The sequence below is a fragment of the Lissotriton helveticus genome, chromosome 7, assembly GCF_964261635.1.
Source record: "Lissotriton helveticus chromosome 7, aLisHel1.1, whole genome shotgun sequence".
NCBI lineage: Eukaryota > Metazoa > Chordata > Amphibia > Caudata > Salamandridae > Lissotriton > Lissotriton helveticus.
Window position 1 is genome coordinate 284,809,060 of NC_136068.1, and position 20,671 is coordinate 284,829,730.

Consider the following 20,671-nt stretch of genomic DNA (forward strand, 5'->3'; position numbering starts at 1 on the left):
CATTGGCGCAGCCAACAAAAACATGCCAGAGTACTTCAGTCATGGCACAGAGACATTGTGTACTGTTATAAAAAAAGAGCAGAGTAGCACCAAATAGAACTGTTTATTATCCAGCTCAATAATATCAAGGTTCAGGTCTTCAGGTTCCCTGTGCCTACCCAGAGCAAGCCTTCTGGCCCCCTAGTCCTGGCGCTGGAAAACGGCATTGCACCAGAGATCAAGAAATATCCAAAATAAATTTGCTAAGACATCCAATAGAAACATGCTAGCTAACCTGAACAAACATAAAAACACCACACAAGACACCTACAAAAACTTTGAAGTACGACCATCAATCCAGCGTCCCTCCTGTCACAGCATAGAAAAAAAATAAACTCTAGCACTCATGCGTCTCAACCATTCAAGCATGCTACTTGAAAAATGCCCCCATACCGAAAAAGGACTACAACTACTTAACATAACTTGATGTACCGAAGAATCCTACAACTACAAATAGACAAGTAACCACCACTCACCGAAAGCCAACTTGACTTCCATTAAAAAGAAAATACCACATATGCATGTTGATCAATTCAGGAACTATATAAAAGAATAAACATCATGTACATTACATAATCAAATATGTAACTAGACTGAGTATCCATAACTAAAAGATGGATAGCAGACGAGCCTGCCCCAATTGCACTTGAAAAAAATGTAATCATGATATAAGATTATCTTGAAACGATGCCAGGATAAGAAGGAGGGAGGAGTCACTATCTCACCTAAGGAATTCTTTAACACCTTGCACCGAAATAACCATATGATCTCTACTAGTCTAACCCTGCAAGTCACTTCATGACTTAGTCTACCATTTGCCACCTTAAAGCAATGTGTTCCCAACAAATTTCAGCAAATCTATTGCTAGCCTCAGTCTAAGCCACCCAAATATAGTGTTTCTGGTTTCCAGATCCACTCCCAGCTAAAGAAGTACTCTTGAGTCTTAAAGTTTTGGATTTTACACAGCCTATTACCTACTCAACTCACACCAATGACATTTTTGAGAACACTGGCAAAATAACCACTTTGAAATCTCTACCACTAATTTTGACATCCTTTTCACTGTCATGATACCAGACCATCATGATTTGCAAATGGCAACCTAATCCAAGAAAACAAGAAGGTGGTGAAAATAATCCAAAACAAGATATATTGGAAACTCTAGTGACAACCAGATAACCTATTCATGAAAGCTTCAGCTTTCCAAAATCGATTCAATGCCTGTCAGAAATCTGTGATGCAACCATCCCTCAGATAGAAATGGTACACTCAACTCATACCTGTTAGGAAAAATGATACTTTAAGGCTATCGGAAAACTCAAAACTACCTTCTTCGCACTCAAACATGAATAAACCAGGACAGTTGAAGCATACATTAGTATTCATCACTTCAAGAGACAGCCACAAGAAAACAAACATCTATATTACCCCCTTGCCTTAGATTAATTCCCCATGAAAGAAGTTCCAATCTCTGCTTTTAATTAACCTAGAGCTTCCTGTAATGAATCAAATCCTTCCTAAATGTCTGTGATGTGCTAGCTGCTCATTTAAAAGAAAAGAACTGCTAAATCACAAACCACTCTGTATTCCATAAGCACATACCCATACAATTTATCAGATTATTGGATATATCTTGTATAGAACTAGTAATACAAGCTACAATTTGGATTTCCAGCTTCAAGAACTTTCAGAGCTATCACTGATGACACACAAACAATTGCCTCTACTTCGTTTACTAGGGATATCATGTCAAAAGAGTGCAAATGCTAATCTTTCTTAAACCTCTCCTAAAGAAACCTGGTCTGGATGCAAACAGCCCTATAGATACAGGGGGCTGACATTTGCTGCAAGGGGGCTTATAGGCTCTCAGAGACTCAGGAGATTGCAGGGGATTTCATGACCCTTCTCCCTCAATACCAGGAGGCACATCTGAAAAGTTGTGTTTGGAGGGGGAGTGGCCTCTGACAATTGTACTACAAAGCACACCTTCCTGTCCCTCTGCCTGGGGGCTGACATTTTCTGCAAGGGGGCTCACAGACTCACAGAGACTTAGGAGATTCCCACGGACTTCGTGTTCCATCTCCCCCAGCACCAGGAGTCACAGCTGCAGAGTTGTGTTTGGAGGGGGTGTGGCATCATACATCGTGACGTGCCAAGCAGACTCTGGGCCAAGGGTAAGCCCATCCTGTCCCTGTCAGAGCCATCCCCTTGGCTCTTCAGGGGGCAACTGAAGTAAGTTTGTTTTGGCAACTTATTGGCTCCTTTGGGTGGAAGAGGGCTGTATGTATCCTGATGACTGGAAAGTACATGTTAAGACACTAATTCACCTACACGGGCTGAACACTCTATCCATATTTACTCGGCTGTGTTGGCCATGTTGTGACTCTGGAAAAACTTGTGAGTTCTTGTGTCTAAGGACATTTGTCCTTTATGACAGCCTTGTGTCAGTTCTCTCCTTTGGACGTTTAGCGGATGACAAAAATGTCAGTCAGGGGGAACGCTTGTCGCTGTTTTGTTGTTGTTTAGTTTAAGTGGAATTTCTCCCAGGGCATTGCCTCTGTAATGGTGTTTTCTTGTGCCTTTTCCCCAAAGACACATGAGACAAGAAATATGGGAGAAAAAGTCTTGGGGCACAAGTGATCTTTATAAACCGTAGTCATAGCCAAAGATAGAGGACTCATGATCAAATTTGGGATATGTTGTTGTCATGTCAGGAGGCGTTCAGAACCTGCCTTGATGATTAGGCCTAGAATGTCCACATTCTTAAAGCTTTTGGCTGCATTTGCGAATATATTGTTCAGACACTCACTATCCTAGGATCAGCAGGCCCACCCAAACCTTGCAGACGGTTTGATTAAAATTGCATCAGGGCAAAGAAAGAGCTCCTGATATCATTCAAAAGTACCCCAAGAGATAGGGAAGAAGTTAAAAGGTGCAGATCCGCATATAAAGTAGTTGTTGCCAATAGGAAGCTGCAGCTCAAGAATGACATGTGAAGTGAGCTGGTAGTGGTTAGCACACTAAAAGATAGTACCAAGGTTTGGGGGGCCCTGAATCACGAAAAAATGTCTTCCAGAACTGGCGATCACTGTCCTGACTCAGGCCTGGTTAAACCACTTCTCATCCCTCTATGATTGTGAGGGATCTGAGCCTTTTCCTCACCCTATTCAAAAACACTGAAACTCACTATACACTGGTCAGATGTTAAACAGGCAATTTTATCTTTACCCCACGGTAGGGCCCCGGGTGCCAACGGGGTCCCGGGCGATTTGTAAAGATCGCTAGTGGATCTTTTTGTCCATCTTATAACTTTCCATACAAATGCATCCATCAGAGGTCAGCATCCAGAGGCTTGCAAGGAGTCAGTTATAGTTCCTATGTTAAAAAAAGGAGACAGAGCAGATCCTGCATGTTATAGGCCAATCTCCCTGGTTGTCGTTGAAGCGCAGATTATGGGAAAAGGGATCCTGGAGAGAATCACCACTTGGGCTAATGAAAAGGAAATCCTCTCCGACCGGTTTAGACCTTGGAGAGGGACAGTTGAACAAAACTTAAACTTTCATCTTCTGATATCCAAATATAGCAGTGCTAGAGAGGGTTCGGCCAACCAGGCCTTTATGGACCTCAGCTCAGCTTTTGACTGTGTTAACAGAGATACGCTTTGGACTGAGCTGGGGTCTTTGGGGGTGGATCCTTTATGAGAGACTTACACAGTGGTATAACAGGAGTGGTTAGATACAGGCCCCACGGTGAATGCACCAAGGTCTTCAACCTTTAAAAAGGCCTCCATTGGGGCTACATTCTTGCCCCATTTCTTTTTTTCATGTATATAAATCGGCTAGAGGAGATGGTTTTAGAATCAGCTCAGATGTCCCCAGAGTTTGTGGGAGAGCAATGCCAGTTATTTTATATGCTGATAATGCGGTTGTAATTACCCATACATCTAGGAGCCTCCAACGTCATTTGAAACATTTATTGATTTTATGAATAGTTTGGATCTATCCACACATTTTATGAAATCACATTTCTTGGTGGTAGGCCCCAAGAATATAAAATCATACAATCTTTCAGCAAAGGGTCAGGTTTTAACTATGGTGGACGTTTTTTCTTAACTGAGGTTGTTACTCAACTTGGGTCTCAGATGAAAACCTTTACTTGCGATAAAGGGATTTTCAGCGCCATCTCAGGGCTCTACAACTTTGCCAGACGCATTGGGCATTAGTCACCCAAACTTCCATTAAATGTATACAAGGCTATATGAATCCTGATGACAACTTTTTGGTTTCGAAATCTGGGAGTATCCAAATTTTGATAATGTGCAGGTGATTAAAAAAAGTATTTGAGTGATCTACTGGCAGTTGGCTGGGGTATTACCACCAAATTTATCATGAAGAACTGGGTTTGCCATTCATTACAGATGTTATCCGTAGATAAATGTCATTAAGCCCCTTAATATTGAACCCAGAAATCTGCTTTTCGGTACGCATTCTATTCGATTGCCCCATACCGTTTTAGATGGAGTGGTCCCTATTCCACTTTTTACCAGTGTTTATGCCATACACCGATGATTGACACACTAGGTATATCTTTCTCTCATTGCACAGCTCTCACCATGCCAATAGTGTGTGCGTCCATGCAGATCAAACCCTCACCCCTTGCACATTTTATTTATTTTGTTTGCGATTTTTGAACCTTTGCGCACATACCATGGGGTGCAGCCGTTTCACTGGTATTTAACACTTTGCTTTCAGCATGCGAGTGCATGTCTGTTTCCCTACCCGCTGTGAAGCAAGCAGGGAAAAAAACATTGCTTTGAGATCCAGGGAGCTGTATGTCAGCAGCTCCCTGGTCTCAAAGCAGTGCCGGCTCCCGCAGGAGGCGACGAGCCGGCAGGGAATGTGAGGGCCCTCAGGCTACCCCGCGGTGCCCAACTTAGTGGCCAGGCCCCAGAGGTTGGGGTCCTGGGGCCAATATGGGCCCGGGGGAGACAGCGTGGGTCCCTCTCCCCTTTTAAAAATAAATAAATAGGCCTGGCACTAGGGTTTGGGGTCCCTAGGGCCAAAATCGGCTTGGAAAAGAAGGTCAAGCGGCCAACTCCCCTTGGTTTTAAAAAATATATAGGGCCTGCCCCAGGATATGGGGTCCCTGGGGCCAAAATCATCCTCGGGAGGAGGGCCGCATGGCCCTCCACCCAAGTAAAAAAAAAATTATAAACTAAAGGGCAAACCCCGGGGGATGTGGTACCCAGGGCCAAAATTGGCATAAGGAAGAGGTGCAACAAAAATGGCCCAGGAAAGGGGGGGCCACGCACCCCCCTTCCTTTATTTAAAAATAATAATTAAAAAAAGGCCTTGATGACTGATGACGTCCCTGTCATCAGTGATGTCATTTGAGTTGTCATCAGCAACATCATCAGTGATGTCAATGATCATGTCATAAGTGAGGTCGTAAGCAGGGCATTGCGAGGGTGCGAGTTATAGTTAGCTCAGCTAACTATAACGGCTAAAGTTCACTGGTATTCTATGAGTGAAAACGTGAAATCTAACCCTAACTATAACATCCTTGTTATCTTTGTTTTTTTAAGTGAATATGTGAGTGCTCTATACAGGAGCTGCTTTCCACCTAAACTTGAGAACTACCCAGAGTTCTCTGATTCTTTTTTGGATACTTTTTTTGTCACTCTATGCCTGAAAGGGTATTTCTTTGACTTATACTGGCTGCTCCCTTGTGTATGGACAAGGCTATACCTCTCTACAGAGCTCTAATTGGAGCAAAACACTGTGTCAGAGGTTGCTTTTACTCATTTCAGGTTGGCTTTGTTGGTATTTTACTAATTCAAAGCAGTAATACTGTGCCTGGTGTGATAAATGGCTTTTGTCATTTTACAGCTCGGCAAGGACAGCACTGTGCTAGTCCTATGCTTAAAAACTTTGCTGTAGAAATGGCAAAAGACTTTGTCCATTTTTAGCTCGGCGTGGATAGCACTGTGCTAATTCTATGCTTAAAGAGTTTGATAGAAAAGCAGACATTTGAGGTGAGAAGATCTAGAGTTTCGCCGGTGTAGAGAGTGCTATATTCTGGAGCTGCTTTCCACCTAAACTTGAGAACTACCGAGAATTCTCTGCTTCTTTTTTGCATATATATATATATATATATATATATATATATATATATCCATAACAAAAATATGCGGTATACTGGTGTGTTGCCTGATCACTGGTGGTGCCCGGAAAACAGCGCCACCGCAAGAGCTGGAAATATCAAGAAAATCTCCCCAATACTGCATAATAAGAGAGGGGACCGGCACTCGATTGTCATGGTCATGCATACTGTTTATTAAGTCGGGTCACACAGGGCACAGAACCATCAGAGAGACGCGTTTTCGGCAGTAAAACTGCCTTCTTCCATCTGATGTGCGCCATGTTGGTTTTTCTTTTTATACTTTAAAATATACATGATGCACTATTTTTTAACAGCAGATTTAAAAAACATTTGCAGACATTGTAACGGGGCAACTCAATTCGTTTGGGAAAACAACACTCTAGCTTTCCAATGTTTAGTAACACCAAATATTACACTAATTTTGAGTTATAATGCAGAGCGAAGTTCTTGTAATTTAATTTAAACTTTAAAGCTTATGTCAAAAACCGGACTGAAGTGTAATTCGAGTCCTTCAGCTGTGAAGCGGCATTTTAAGTGCCAGCAGGATCCCATGGCTGGCGTACATTAAATCAACATTTTCTAAAATAGGGCGACCTGAGCTTTTCTCCTCCCCGAGAGCATAACAAGAGAAGATGTCAGACAGACTAAAAATGCATTGCTGAATCTGTTGTCTCTAGAGAGGGAGGAGTTGGAAATGAGGAAACCCACTGTTAGAGTGAACTATGCTTTAGTTAGTTCCCCTGGACTCGAGCCCTATCTTACCCTGGTGAACCGTCCCTTTCACCGGCACCTGTTAACCAGATTTCGTTTCAATTTAATTCATTTGACATTGGGCTGTTTTCCTATCTGGGGCACTCCAGAAAATTCTAACCCTTGTAAATGTGATAACTTTTCTGCACAAGACACTTTACATTTTACTATGTTCTGCGAGTACTACTCAGACATCAGGAAGAAGTTCTTGTTGCCCATTTTGAGGGAGGCGGGGTTTTTACAGGTAAGGCCAGCCCTCCTGTATTTACAATTGTTAAGTAGTCCCCGCATTATATTTTACGTCGCTAATTTCTTAGTAGCTGGTGTGCGGATTAAGAATAAGAGTATATGTGCCCCAATTATTTCAGCCTGACTTTGATTGAATTAGATGTCCATTTTAGATTTATGGTATTATTGTATTGTTAAATTGAAACTGATAACTTGCCTTCCCTCATCTTGATGATTTTTCTTTTAAATGTTTTAAAAAAATGTAAATGTAAAATTGTTGTTGTTTACTCTACATGAATATAAATGTACCCGTGTCTTTTTATGATATTAATTTATCGAATAAAACTGTTTTAACTGACTGACTGAACTGACTTTAGTAAAACCAAACAGCACGCACTAAAATCAACTTTAAAAACAATGGGGCATATTTTCAAGACAGGCGATAAAATTGTCAGAAATCTGCAGCTAAAACCGTGATATTGGGCTTGATAATATGCTCTATGGAATTCCAATTGAAGCTCAGGTTTGATGTCCTTCACATATATATATATATATATATATATATACATATCCGACAAATTGATTTCTGTTTCCACGAACAAAAGCAATGTCCAGGCCACTTGCTTCAAATAAAGCGCGTTTATTCAATAATGTTTCACTCGACGCGTTTCAAAGGTCACCCCTTCTTTCTTTCTATATATATATATACATAGATAGATATATAGATAGATAGATAGATAGATAGATAGATAGATAGATAGATAGATAACCCATCCTTGCCCTACCTTAACCCATCCTTAGTACTCACAAAACTCTGCACATTTATTAGTAAATATTTCCCAATTCCCAGCCTCTCTCCCACGTTTACTACTAAAAGACCGCCCAATGTAAATATGAGAAAAGTATTTTGGAGTAAATGAACAATATATTCAAATACTTCTAAACATCCTTCAAAATACAGTTTGTAAATAGGCATTGTAATGTGTCGGCTGGACATAGATAGATAGATAGATAGATAGATAGATAGATAGATAGATAGATAGATAGATAGATAGATAGAAAGATAACCAACCCATCCATGGCCCTACCTTAACCCTTTCTTAGTACTCCCAAAACGCCTCACATTTATTAGTAATTATTTCCCATTTTCCATCCTCTCTTCCCTCATCTCTCCCACGTTTACTGCTAAAGGACAGTCCAATGTAAATATAAGAAAAGTATTTTGGAGTAAGTGAACAATATATTCTAATCCTTTAAAAATGCAGTTTGTAAATAGGCGTTGTGATGTGTAGGCTGGACAGGGTTCTCTGCAGTATGCACGTCAACCCACTGAGCTGTCTTACTAGTCAGCCTTTAATCACTTATATTTATGGATTCAGAAAGGTCAAAGGCCACAAAATTAACTTTAAAAAAATAAACGACTTATGAAATCATACATTTGCTTTGTAAATTATGTAAATGGTCAGTGGGAAAGGCTAGGCAAACAATATGTAAGACTTTATAGTTTCAAAAATATTTTACATTTTTCTTAATGTTGATGTCATGTCCCATGTCCTTGCTGTAATTATTTTCCAGGCTAAATGTTTATAGACAAGAGAGACATTGGCAGAAACTGTTCGCACTTTTTGATGCTTCATAGAGAAGAGCAAATAATCTCGGTACTAATTAAATACCTTTTGCAAACACATGTCCTTACTAGTTGGAGTAAGTGGCAATTAGTTCCAATTAGCAATGGACTTAAAAGAATGTATGTTGTTGCAATGTTATGTACAACCTGTTATTTCCGAACAAAGTACTGATTAATACAGTGAACCACAATGATAAACGAGATGTCTTGGCTTTCCACCTGCCCTCTTTACTTTGGTTAAGGGTTAGAGTTAAACTGCCGCAGTGCAAGGAGCAGGACTCCTTTATTAAGGGAAAGAATTATGTTTACGGAGAAATCTCTTTCACCCTAAATATGGTCTTATCATTCGCTATCACTTTAAATAATTTGCCTTCTCATACATGTTTTATTGTCACGTTTGTCCTGATTTATTGGAAAAAAAGAACGGACACTTGTCCAAAAACATCTTGGAACCTTTCAGTCAAAATACGAATAACATTTCAACTCAACCTGCAGAAGATCATTTGATTGAGCACTTTGAAATTGTTTAAGCCAATGTGTTAGAGTAACTGCCTAACTTTAAACCCAGAAGAGAAACTTACTCAGCTGTTTGTGTGCGTGTGAATTCAAGTGACTAAAATAAAAGGCATGCTGGTGGAAACATAGCACGGTGATGACAAACCAGTTTGTTATACTCACATCAAACATTACAAGACCTACCAGAGGTCAAAGTAATTTACTAGCAAAACACAATTATAGTGTTAATTACAGTTAAATTATAGACATTAACACTTTGTACAACTTCCTTTATTGTGAATTACACCAACCTAACAAATTATTCTGTTGCACATTCTCTGAATTCCTACTCTCTCAAGTTTTTACAATAAGGTATTCAGTGATTATATAAGGGTAATCACCAAACCCAGCATTATTTCTAATGTGAGGTCCGTCTTGGACTGCCCTTTTTATTTTCAGGTCGAGCATTCGAGACCTCTTTTATATACTTAAGTATATACATATATGTGTATGTACTTTGTGGGCTCTGGAGATCATCGCTAGGAATTGTCTGCTTCCGTATAGGGACTTATTTTTCTGTTCAACTGCCTCTATTTAACTTGATAGAAAACGACCAGCAGAGGGCAGTAAAATACCAGAATCGCTTTATGCCGTTATTTTTTCTGGCAACTGCCTCTATTTAACTTTCTTGATAGAAAACGAACAGCAGAGGTGAGTAAAATACCAGAATCACTTTCACATTCTCTAAATTCCAGTCCATAGAAATTGTCTTCTATGAGCACCTGTAGACAATAATATATTTTTCAAATCTTGTATTTTCAGTGATATGAATTAAAAACAAAGTTTTGGACTATACCGTTTCCCACTGAAAGGCAATATTTCTCTCCATGTTAAAGAACAGTAAATGTTTCAGCACCCAGGCTAATGTGCTGTATAGCTAAATACATGTAAGGTCCCAAAGGCGAGACAGATTGAATTGCGAATGCTTGTTTACCTACCTTTAACAACAAAATTACCCCCTATGTTTCTTTTTTCATCAGTGACTGTTGATAAAATCATTAAAATTTGCTTTCTTTACTCTTAATGCACTAAGTTGAGCCATTTCGCTTTTTCCACAACTTTTTTTAATCATAATATCCAGTCTTTAATGCACTTTGAAACAGACAATTGCAAAACCACTTTAGAATAAACTCTCCTGCCTCTCCAAAAATCTATTAATTATAGAGCCGTTTCGGTTCTCACAGGCCTGTTAAAAACATTCGGGGAAATTCTGAAAATAGAGCACAAGCATCACCTCGGATATTATTACATATTAGATGAATATTAGTTTCTGTGCTGTTGTTGGACAAAATCAGTCATATTAGATTTCATTAATTAATTTAGTCTTGACCATATGGCTTTACTGAACATATGGCACTCCTAGATGGTGTTTACAACAATGGATCACTCAGTTCAACAAGACCATCACAAAATGGAGTTGCTGGGGCTGTCCTTGATTGATTTAGCTTTGTTATCATTCTATTTTACATCGTTCTTCTGCGTTTCTTTTCTCTAATCTCAATATATTGAGTTGTTGGAGACCAGAGGCTCTTCCCCACCAACCCTCCTGAATTTAGGTCTAGACGTGACCTTTTCTGTATCCTTTCAACAATTGATTTAATACCACTTCTGCACTGTTGATATCCAAATAGATCTGAGGGTGTATGGCTTGCAATATTAGTTTATAAGAATACAGAAACAATTGTGTTTAGCCCCATCACCATCACTCCACATTCTACTCCATCTCTCTGCTTTATCAACAACATCTGTGAGTGATCCTTTGTCCTCGCCAATCCATGGTGCATCCTTGTCTTTTCCCTTAGCAATGGCGCTGTTTTGACCGAATTTATTTTGCGCAGGAAGAGGCGCACTGCACAGAAACAATGCTGAGAGGCTTTTTTTCTCTTTCAATATGTGCTGCAAAATGCAGGACAATTTGGAAGAGTAAAGAACGAGGGAAAGTAAAGATATTTATCCTCGTTACGCCTTACCTGGGGAGTCGTAAGATTTTGTCGCATTTCCAGAATTGCAAGTCCTTTTAAATCTCGGATTGCGTCGAAATCATTGGAGCTGCTTGGGAACACCCACGCAAAGCCCATGGAACACCTCCCTAGTGCAGAGTAAGGCAACACAGCAGTTTGCGCTGTGCTGCGTTGCCTTACTTCAGAATTTTGAAGCTATTCAATACCACGTAGAGTTAGAGGCTAGAGTCACACATGTACTAGATGGCGTGGTGCACTATTTATGCAAGGCTCATGAGAGAAAGTCTTCCTTTTTGCCTATTCACCCCCATTTTTTGACTGATACTGGTGTTTTGTGCCCTTTGCTCTGCTATCCAGGCCCAGGGCCAGTGCTCTGATGAAAAGGGTATTTGGTAATTATGTGTAATTAAAATAAGAAATTACAGACCCCATAAGTCCCTAGTATATAATGGGACAGGGGGGATTCAAACTACCCACACATCCCTAGTGTATAATAGGGCATGGGGTATAGAGGCCCAGTGGATTTCCTGCTCTGGAGTGTGCACTGCTGTGTGCCTAATGTCCTTTTAAAAGGCAGACTTGCTTTGCAGACTATCTTCAAAAGTAAATGACATGCAAATTCAACTTTGGTGGTACAGGTACTTCCAAAGTGTTAATCTACCTTCTTTTTAAATATAGTCACTACTAAGGTCTCCCCTAGGTGCCAAAGGGGTGGGGTGCCTTGTAACTATAAGAAGGGACATTATACAAGGTGTTTTATAAGCCCTTGGGAGGGAAAACCAGTCAATTTTGTTTCCCCCACTGTAATTAGTAGCTCAATAGGCTAACATTGGAATATGTTATTAAATCATAAATATCGCTAGGAAGGAGCTAAAATGTGATTGAAAGACTTGATGTGCACTGATAAATCCAACAACTTGCCACTGTTAAATTCATCATAATTTGTACAGAAAAGAAGTCATCAAACTTTCTTTTATGTGAGCCAAAATCCAGCCTTCTAGTAGTCTCTCCTGATTGGTCAGCCTTAACAGGCTTAGCCAGGGTGCTATGATGAGGTGATAAGTGGTCACACAGAGCGGAGGTTATCTGATAGAGAGAGATCAGGAGCTACACAGGAGGGGTCAGAAAGGGAGCTGGATATTTCGAACTGGGCTTCAAAGAGAGAGCAGGATAGCAAGGAATGACAGGCCTACCACCCCTCTTGCTATAACCCAAGCCAAATGACAGGCCCGGGAATGGAATTTGCAGGAGCTCAAGGGGGAGTTTTAATGGAAATGAGCTACCCCAGTGGGTTAGTTTAGCCAGCTCTTACTCCAAAGAAGAGAACATCTCCATCTTGAATTTTAAAGGATAATGCTTTATGGGGCAAGAATATGCAACACTTTGTAGGATTCTGTTAATTGGCACCCTGCATCCCACTGGGCATGCTTGTCCCCCTGATTTTTGCCTAAGATTATTGAATCAATATGTGAGAGTTGCAGAGCAAGTCAGTTCTAGTTCTGAATTTGAATTTGCTTCCTGAAACTACAAGAAGAAGGATTTCCCTGCTGGATCCCTGATCTGCACCACACAGGACTGCTCTCTGAAAAACTGTTCCTGTTACACACTTGGAATTACAGCCCTGAGGACATTTCCTTGCCGAAAACAAAAGGTTAACAGAGCTTTCCTGCACCATCTACCACAAGAAGTACTTAGTCTGGAGTGCTACCTCTGGATTTTTAAGGATTTGGCCAGGTGCATTGTGGGAATTGAAGTCCGGATTTCCAATGACCTTTTCAGAGCTTCTAGAGCTTTGGATTCATGTTTTGAACACTGAACCCTCAAGAGGAACTTCAGGAAGAAGTTCCAGAAGTTTGGAGGAACTTTTGGAAACTATGTCGATTCAGATTCCGAAGTTGAGAGTCAAGCCGATTACCTTCAACCGCTACCCAGCCTGGATTTCAGGTTTGTCCTGCTGAAAACTCCAGGGCCCAAGATTTCCAGGAGTTCACAGGGAACTCCTGCTGAACCAAACCAGCAAACCCTCTGTGAATCCAACCTGATGAAGTGCCTTGCTCTCCGTCGCAAGAAAATCCTCAAGAAAAAGTGTGAAGATAACATTTTGACCAGGATCTCCCACCTAGTGTATCCAACCAGGACTCCATCGCAGTGTGTGTCAAACTTTGACTTTGTCCCGAACATGAGCAATCAGATATCCCAGGTGGGGCCATATGTTGATAAGCACTATAAAGTGGTTAATTTAAAAAAATCATATCTCCGGTTTCGTGCATTGGATGTTTGTCATTTTGATATATTTTAAAGGTAAAAATATTTCCGATTTTTATAAACTGCTGTGAGATTCTTATTGTGTGTGTCTCACTTATTTAATGTGTTGGTGCATATAAATGCTTTACATATCTGTTAAGTAAGCCTGCCTGCTCGCAGCCAGCTACCAAGTGTTGAGCCAGGGGCTAATGAATGGAGACCTTGTATGGACCTGTATCTTTCATGGGTGGCCCTATTGCTAGTTGTAGGTGCAAATTTACCCTTACCAATAACCCATTCTCAAACACCTCTCATAAATATGACCCTATGTGTTAAGCAGCCCAGTGTACTGACTGTGGCTGGATTGTGCAAAAGGGACCAGACATCACCTATTAGATGAGTTGGTCGAAAGTTAAAGTTTGGATCCAACTTAAATGTCTTTACCTATTCAATAGGTATGACCATTATGCCTAAGCATTAGTCAACCCTCAATGGCATTTTGCTCCAGCAGGAAAAAATTGCAGATTCATTCATCCACTCTCTTAAACTCTGAGTGAAGGGTTATTCTCACTTAGCACTCAAACCCAGTAGAACGCGGCATTCCTGTCGAAATCTTACATCAGTAGTTTCTGTAAGACACATCTTTTCTGATATTAGTGATCCTTCATGGTCCTACGTGTCCATCTGGCCTGCGAAGTGGTGATATTCATACAGCTATAGATGCATATGTACAATGCACTGTACATGTGCTGTATATCCATCAGTCAGTTTAGATAACCACCCTTTCATCAACCATCCATCCCTCCATTCACCTATCTGTTTGTTTTTCCATCCACTCTTGCATTCATAGAACATGTTCAGTGTTCAGACTAGTGTACACTAGAACATCAATATCATCAACAGCATCATCAGTAACGAAGAGATCTAGTTGCTATGATGTGAGTTGTTTTATGAAGTTTGAGTGAGAGAAGTCGTTGCCTATCGAATACTTGTACTGCATTGACTGGAACAGCATTAGAAGAACCAAAATAAATCGCCTGAGAATTAAGTGAAAATAGAGAATGTGGAATAACAGCAGCTGTCAATTGTACTAAAGGGTGGTAAATGATCATGCAAGGTTAGGCCAGAAAATATGCATTGAAAATTTGGAGGTCAATAGAAATGTTGTCAAACCATTGTTATGCGGGGAACACAGATAGATCTGGGGCTTATAAAAGACAGGAATGCCAAGGTTCAGCAGAGCGCATTGCTTTAGTGAGGCGGTTTCTACCGTGACTCAGCACTCGCAGTAATAACAAACACACATTGATACAGATCGCAACGAGGCCTTAAAGTCGTGTCCCTAACTTTAGAAATGAAAACAGTGATATTTGCTCTCCAATTAGAGAAGGACCCTTAAGGTAGTCCCAGTAGGCGCTGCTGTTCCTGTTAACATTTTACTTCCTGTTGCATGGTACATGTATCCCTACTCCCTAACAGTATTTTATTTTCCAAGATGTAGTGTTTCTGTTGCATTGTCATGCAACATGTAAGCCATAATGTGAATCGGGTCCCTTTAAGCATCTGAGTGAATTTAGGTTGTGAATGAATGTGCATGATGGGGCACAAGTGAGCACTTTAGAGATGAGGCTTTTCAGGTTACTTGCTCATCCAATCGTTGAGCTCTTTGTAGAGTGCACAGTGAGGGGTCCACATATGTACCAATTGGAAAATGCACGAAGCAGATATGCAGCTGTTGATATACTGATAATGCGAAAAGAAAATGAAAAGAAGTGCTTACAGCAAGAAACAATAAATAGATTAAGTGTTAGACACTGATGAAGGAACTTGAGAAAGCCAGATATGAAAAGAAAAAGGGCATAGTTGACTAAGAAGGAGGGCTAGATTGGAGAGGAAAGTGATATGAAGAGGCGAATGGGTGTGAATGAGATGCTCACAAAAATACTCCCCTTCTGGCAGACCGTTGACGTGTAATTCACGATTTGATAGTTTTAGAATTTGTGAAACATTTTATGTTTTTACAATTGAGACATTTTCGTTTTTAATTATTCATATATGGGTCATTGCTGATAATCATTAACCAACGTTTAAAGAAATCTGATTAAAAAGTCATTGAAATGGATTTTTTTATGTATGTGTTCATTGTTGTGTGGTATGTTTAGAATACGCAATCAGAAAACCCACATAGTTGCACCCACATGTTGGTCAGATGGCATACTATATCAAACAAATACCTCGGGTTTGGCCATGGCCTTAATGACTACTTGTTAAGGATTCCTAGTTTTGCTTATTTGGACATGCCCCTTCTAGAGACCCTTTTCATCCCACTTACTGTATATTCCTTCTCTTTTAGTGTAGTGATATTGGAAGTATGGAGACCGTTTTGAGTACTGTAAAATCATTTGATTGCTGATTCAAAGTGCATTACATTAGATGAGAGAAGAAGGTTGGGTGCAACAAATATTTCAAAGTGCTTAGGATAAAGGATTGGAGATGTCTAACAATGTCATTTTTGATTGAAGAGACTGGTTTGAAAGTGTAAAGTTTAAAAGTCCCACAATCATGCTCTTGGTGCAGTAAAGTGGAGACTTTCTCCAGAAAGTTGCGTGCCACCTCAAAAGATTTCCACACTTGGGCACAGTGTATACTACCTTGGCCCAAGTTGTTGGTAAGTGTCTTGCAGATCTCAAAGATCAGCAAGGCTATATTTATTCTGTTGCTTTTAGACAAGACCCGATTAGCACAATGTCCAAAATCGCCAATGTGCTAAAAAGCTTCTTAGTTTCATTTCCAAACAAAATTTGCAAACCTCTAACACAGCGATACTACACTTTGCTTCACAGGACACTTCACATATTTTGTATCAGGTACAGACACAAAGTATTATACTTTAATAGGTCCAATATATTAAGGATTGAAATAACACAATAAGAGACCATTTTTTCAATATGATGCCAATTTCTTGCCACATGCTTGAACATGTGCCCCAGCTGGCTCACAACTGTGATAAAGAACCCCTTTAAAAAAAGAAGGATTGCTCTGACTTGTCTTTCTACTACAGGGATATATCGCTGCGGCCCCACCTCAGTGCACGCCATCAAAGAAGGTGATGTGGACCTGGATTATGATACGCCGTTCATGTATGCAGCAGTAAATGCAGATGTCTCCATTTGGATTGTGTACAGTGATGGAACAAAGAAGAAAGTCAACAATAATACCGGAAAAGTTGGCAAAATGATCACCACCAAGTCCATTGGTGGGTCTGAACCTTTAGACATCATAAGTAGTTATAAATACCCAGAAGGTAAGGCCCTTTTATATGCTTCCCATGGATCAATAAACACGTTCACCTTTTTTGCAATAGTAGTGACTCACGCATATGTCAATGTTTAACCATTGACAAATATTGAAAGTATTATGGTAGAATGTATTGCACATAATGAGCATCCATGACCCTCCAGTGATGAGGAACATGGTGACAAATGGAAGCTTGTGGGGATGAATAAAATACATCGTGGTTGATGCGGAGACTTGGGGACACAAGGCAAGAATTCCTCACCCACTATTCCACTCTTCCACTCAATCAAGAAAGACCTTTTACCAGGTCTATAAACAAAACAATATCAGAACACCAGCTTGAGCATGAGGCATTCTATTACAGGAAAAAATGGATTCCTAGTTCAGATTTTAGGACACTTCCCATTTCTAAATCCACGTGGGTTTGATTCAGTCATAACAGTGCTGATAGTTTTTTAAGGAGAACCTAGAGTGGTAGAGATGTGGTTTACCTTCTGACTTAAAGAGAGATGGACAGTGTTTTATTTTGTATGGCAACGTTTCATGTAAGGAATGACAACCATCCTGCTTTGAATCTCAAGAAGACAATGTATGTTACTTCATTCTTGTGTGAGTATAAATTCCTAGGCAGTTAAGGTATTGAAAAACAAGTGACTTAAAATGACAGCGAAAGAAAGAATAAAAACATGTAAAAACAACCATAGTTTTAATAAACATAATTAAAAATCATATAGAATATTGGGCATCAGAAACTATATGATGGACATACAGTAATTAAAAAATCCATACAATTTATACACAAAGTTAATCATAAAACAGGAACACACTGAGAAAAATGAATTTTTCTACAGTTGTCGTTGGTGTTCAAGGGCAGTGGCGAAATGAACTCGACGCACGTTTCGGCGTAGAAAAAACGCCTTCTTCAGGAGGCACACATTCAAGTTATTTGATGACGATCACACGATTTGTATCACTATGCGCAGAATCAGCAATTTGATATTAACAGTAAAGCAATTGTGAAAGGTTTAGGCCTGAAATACTAGTGTTCACAAAGAAGGCTAGTCGAGTCCTTCCTTTGCTGTATAGAGTGGCATAGACCGTAACATATCCTAAAATTCCCTAAGGGTCATGCGACAATCTCTCCGTTTCGATATACATAATGTAACGTCGTTTAGATCATTCAAAAGTGCATTAGCACTTGAATTATTCCCCCATAAAGACAAAGGAGCTTGTTTCCGCCTTAATACGAACCTTCAATTTAGGCAGTAGTATTTTTTCAGTAAAGACCGGATGTCTGTCACGGTAGATAATTTTTGCAGTACAACGATCGGCAATCAATGTGCCTTCTGTGAATAGTCAGGCTTCTATCGAATATGACGGCGAGATGGTGCCAGAAAACACGGCAGAGGATTGATGCCTCGGTTCGGTGGTGATGATTCTATTGGAATGAATTCCAATAGAAGCCCAGGTTAGATGTGCAGGATATCTAACCTGGGCTTCTTTTGGAATTATGTAACGCATATTAGCAAACCCATTATCGCCGTTTTAGCGGCAGTTTCCTGCTGCTAAAACGGCGATAATTTTAATGAGTTTCTTGCTAATATGCCCCCTTGTTTTTATAGGATTACCATTATAATTTTTAACTTGTATGTATTCTGAAAGGAGATACATTAGCAGTCAAAGCCATACTAATAAAGTTTTTTCAGATTTTTTTTCAGAGACATTGAGTTTAATCAAAAATGTAGCTGTGGTTGAATAAAAAGTAAATGTTGGTCATACATTTCACATAACCAACACATGCTATAACAAAACAAACAATCCCCACCAAAAAGGGCTAATATAGAGTCAAAATATTTTGTTGGTGCCTAGGTTTATAAAATATGCACATACATATTATGGCACAAGTCTTTAAAATATAAAAATGCACATTGTGGGACACATTTTCATCAGATACTATGAGGTAAGGTCCTTATTGAGAATTTTTTAGAAAGAAAAATCGGGGATACATTTTTACACAAAGAAGAATCCACTGTTGGCAGTTATTTTCCAATTATTAATGTACATTGTCTTTTTTACTGAGTAATTTTGATGCTGGATTCTTAGTTTGATGGATCAGAATGGGAAATAACACGCGGCTTTACTGCATCCGAAATCCACACATTTTCCCGATCACCATTTCATTTTCTCTAATAATTTGTGCAGGGAAAAATCGTCTCACTGCCTCAATTTCATACAACTTTGAATACTGATCTGGTTGCATGAGAATGAGACTGCTACAAGTGTTAAGGGGTGTGTGAAGTGTCCCAATGATTCACAACATGGATGTCATGGACTTGCAATCAGTGTATTGGTCACAAATATTTCACCTAATAAACAATATTTAAACATAAACGATCACTTGTCAGTAGTGGTCATTCCTCTGTCTCATCCTTCCTCTTTCCAGTCCTTTGCAATATCACCTTCTTTGCAGACATCCTTCTAGCCTATCTGTAATGAAAGATAAATAGTATTTAATGTAAGCATATCACCTCCCTTCCATCCTCTAGTTCCTCCCCTTTCTTGTATGCTTACATGTATAAGAATACACCAAAGCAGCCCAAATCTGTGGTCCTACAAAGAAATGCCAAACAGAGTGTGATGAACTGCATCTAATTAAGCATGAAAAGTAATCTCTGCCTTGATGGAAAATCCATCTTCATAACACTGAGGAAAAAATCTCATTATAAATATTCACAGCTAAGGTTTTCCCCCTTTCTTTATTCTCTGGTGTTCAGCAAAAGTCCGCCTATATTATGATGCTGCCATTCCTTTGGTGGATTGGCCTTGGTCACCGCGTGGTAGCACGCCACCCACTCTCTCTAGAGGCAGAAAGTTAGGGCAAAGCTGCTCTATAGTGTATACACAGTCATATTTTATTGCCTTGTACTGCATTATATTTCTATTAACATGGTTCTAAGGAAATTTGCCAATTTCACAATATGTTCTTCAACAGGCACGAAGGAAGAAAGGGACGTGTTCAATAAAGCTACCAGGAAGCTGTTTGATGGAGGGCCAATGGCAGCTAACCGCAGAACCATCATCATGACCAGAGCTTCTGAAATCCCCTCAAGGGATCCTCAGCTCTCTGGGGAGTTCACACTGACTGGCCATCCCATGCAAGGCCAAGATGTTGAAGTGACATTGAATCTCTCAAATCTTACTTCAAAAGCCATGCTAGTAAAAGTGCACGTTAGTTCTTCCTCTGTCTTGCATCACGGCCTGAGGGCACATGTTATCTGGAAAGATTCAAAAGAAGTTCCTCTCGACCCCAAAGAAGGTAAATATCAACTGAATAAATAAAAAAAAAACATATTTCTCCTCACCAACCAAGATTTGCACACATTATAAATGACACAGGTAAAAGAGAGGCTCCTGAGATGTTAGAGCAACAAACCTTGCCCGAGAACACTACAGGACATGGGAAATATAATGCACATTAGGCAAAGAGGAGAGTCACAGTTAACAGAGAACAACAGCAGTAGTGCAATGTACGACAATGAAAAATAAAAGAAGCACTAGATAGCAATGTTAGCAAATAGATCTTCAATGAATGCAGTAGGTACCTACATCCAGTCGAAAGTGTGTTTGAACAAAATATTGTAAAACAGAAATATAGGGAAACGATGTTGTGAGTCAAACATTTCATGGTATAGAACATCCTTATCAAGCATATTGTTTCTTTTGATAAATAGTTTGCAACAGCATTTTCAGTAACATAGTTCTAAAAAAAATAGGGAATTCTTACAATGCCAATCGAACTCTCGTCCCA

At 39.8% G+C, this 20,671-nt stretch overlaps 1 protein-coding gene across 1 annotated transcript in view; it reads left to right on the forward strand.

Moving 5' to 3' along the window:
• The window catches only part of LOC144768429 (protein-glutamine gamma-glutamyltransferase E-like), a 382,753-nt gene that overhangs the window by 197,863 nt on the left and 164,219 nt on the right, over window positions 1-20,671 (forward strand). The window contains exons 9-10 of the mRNA XM_078652075.1: window positions 16,628-16,870; window positions 19,856-20,179. Of these exons, the coding sequence (XP_078508201.1) occupies window positions 16,628-16,870; window positions 19,856-20,179 (567 nt within the window). The remainder of the gene's footprint in view (window positions 1-16,627; window positions 16,871-19,855; window positions 20,180-20,671) is intronic.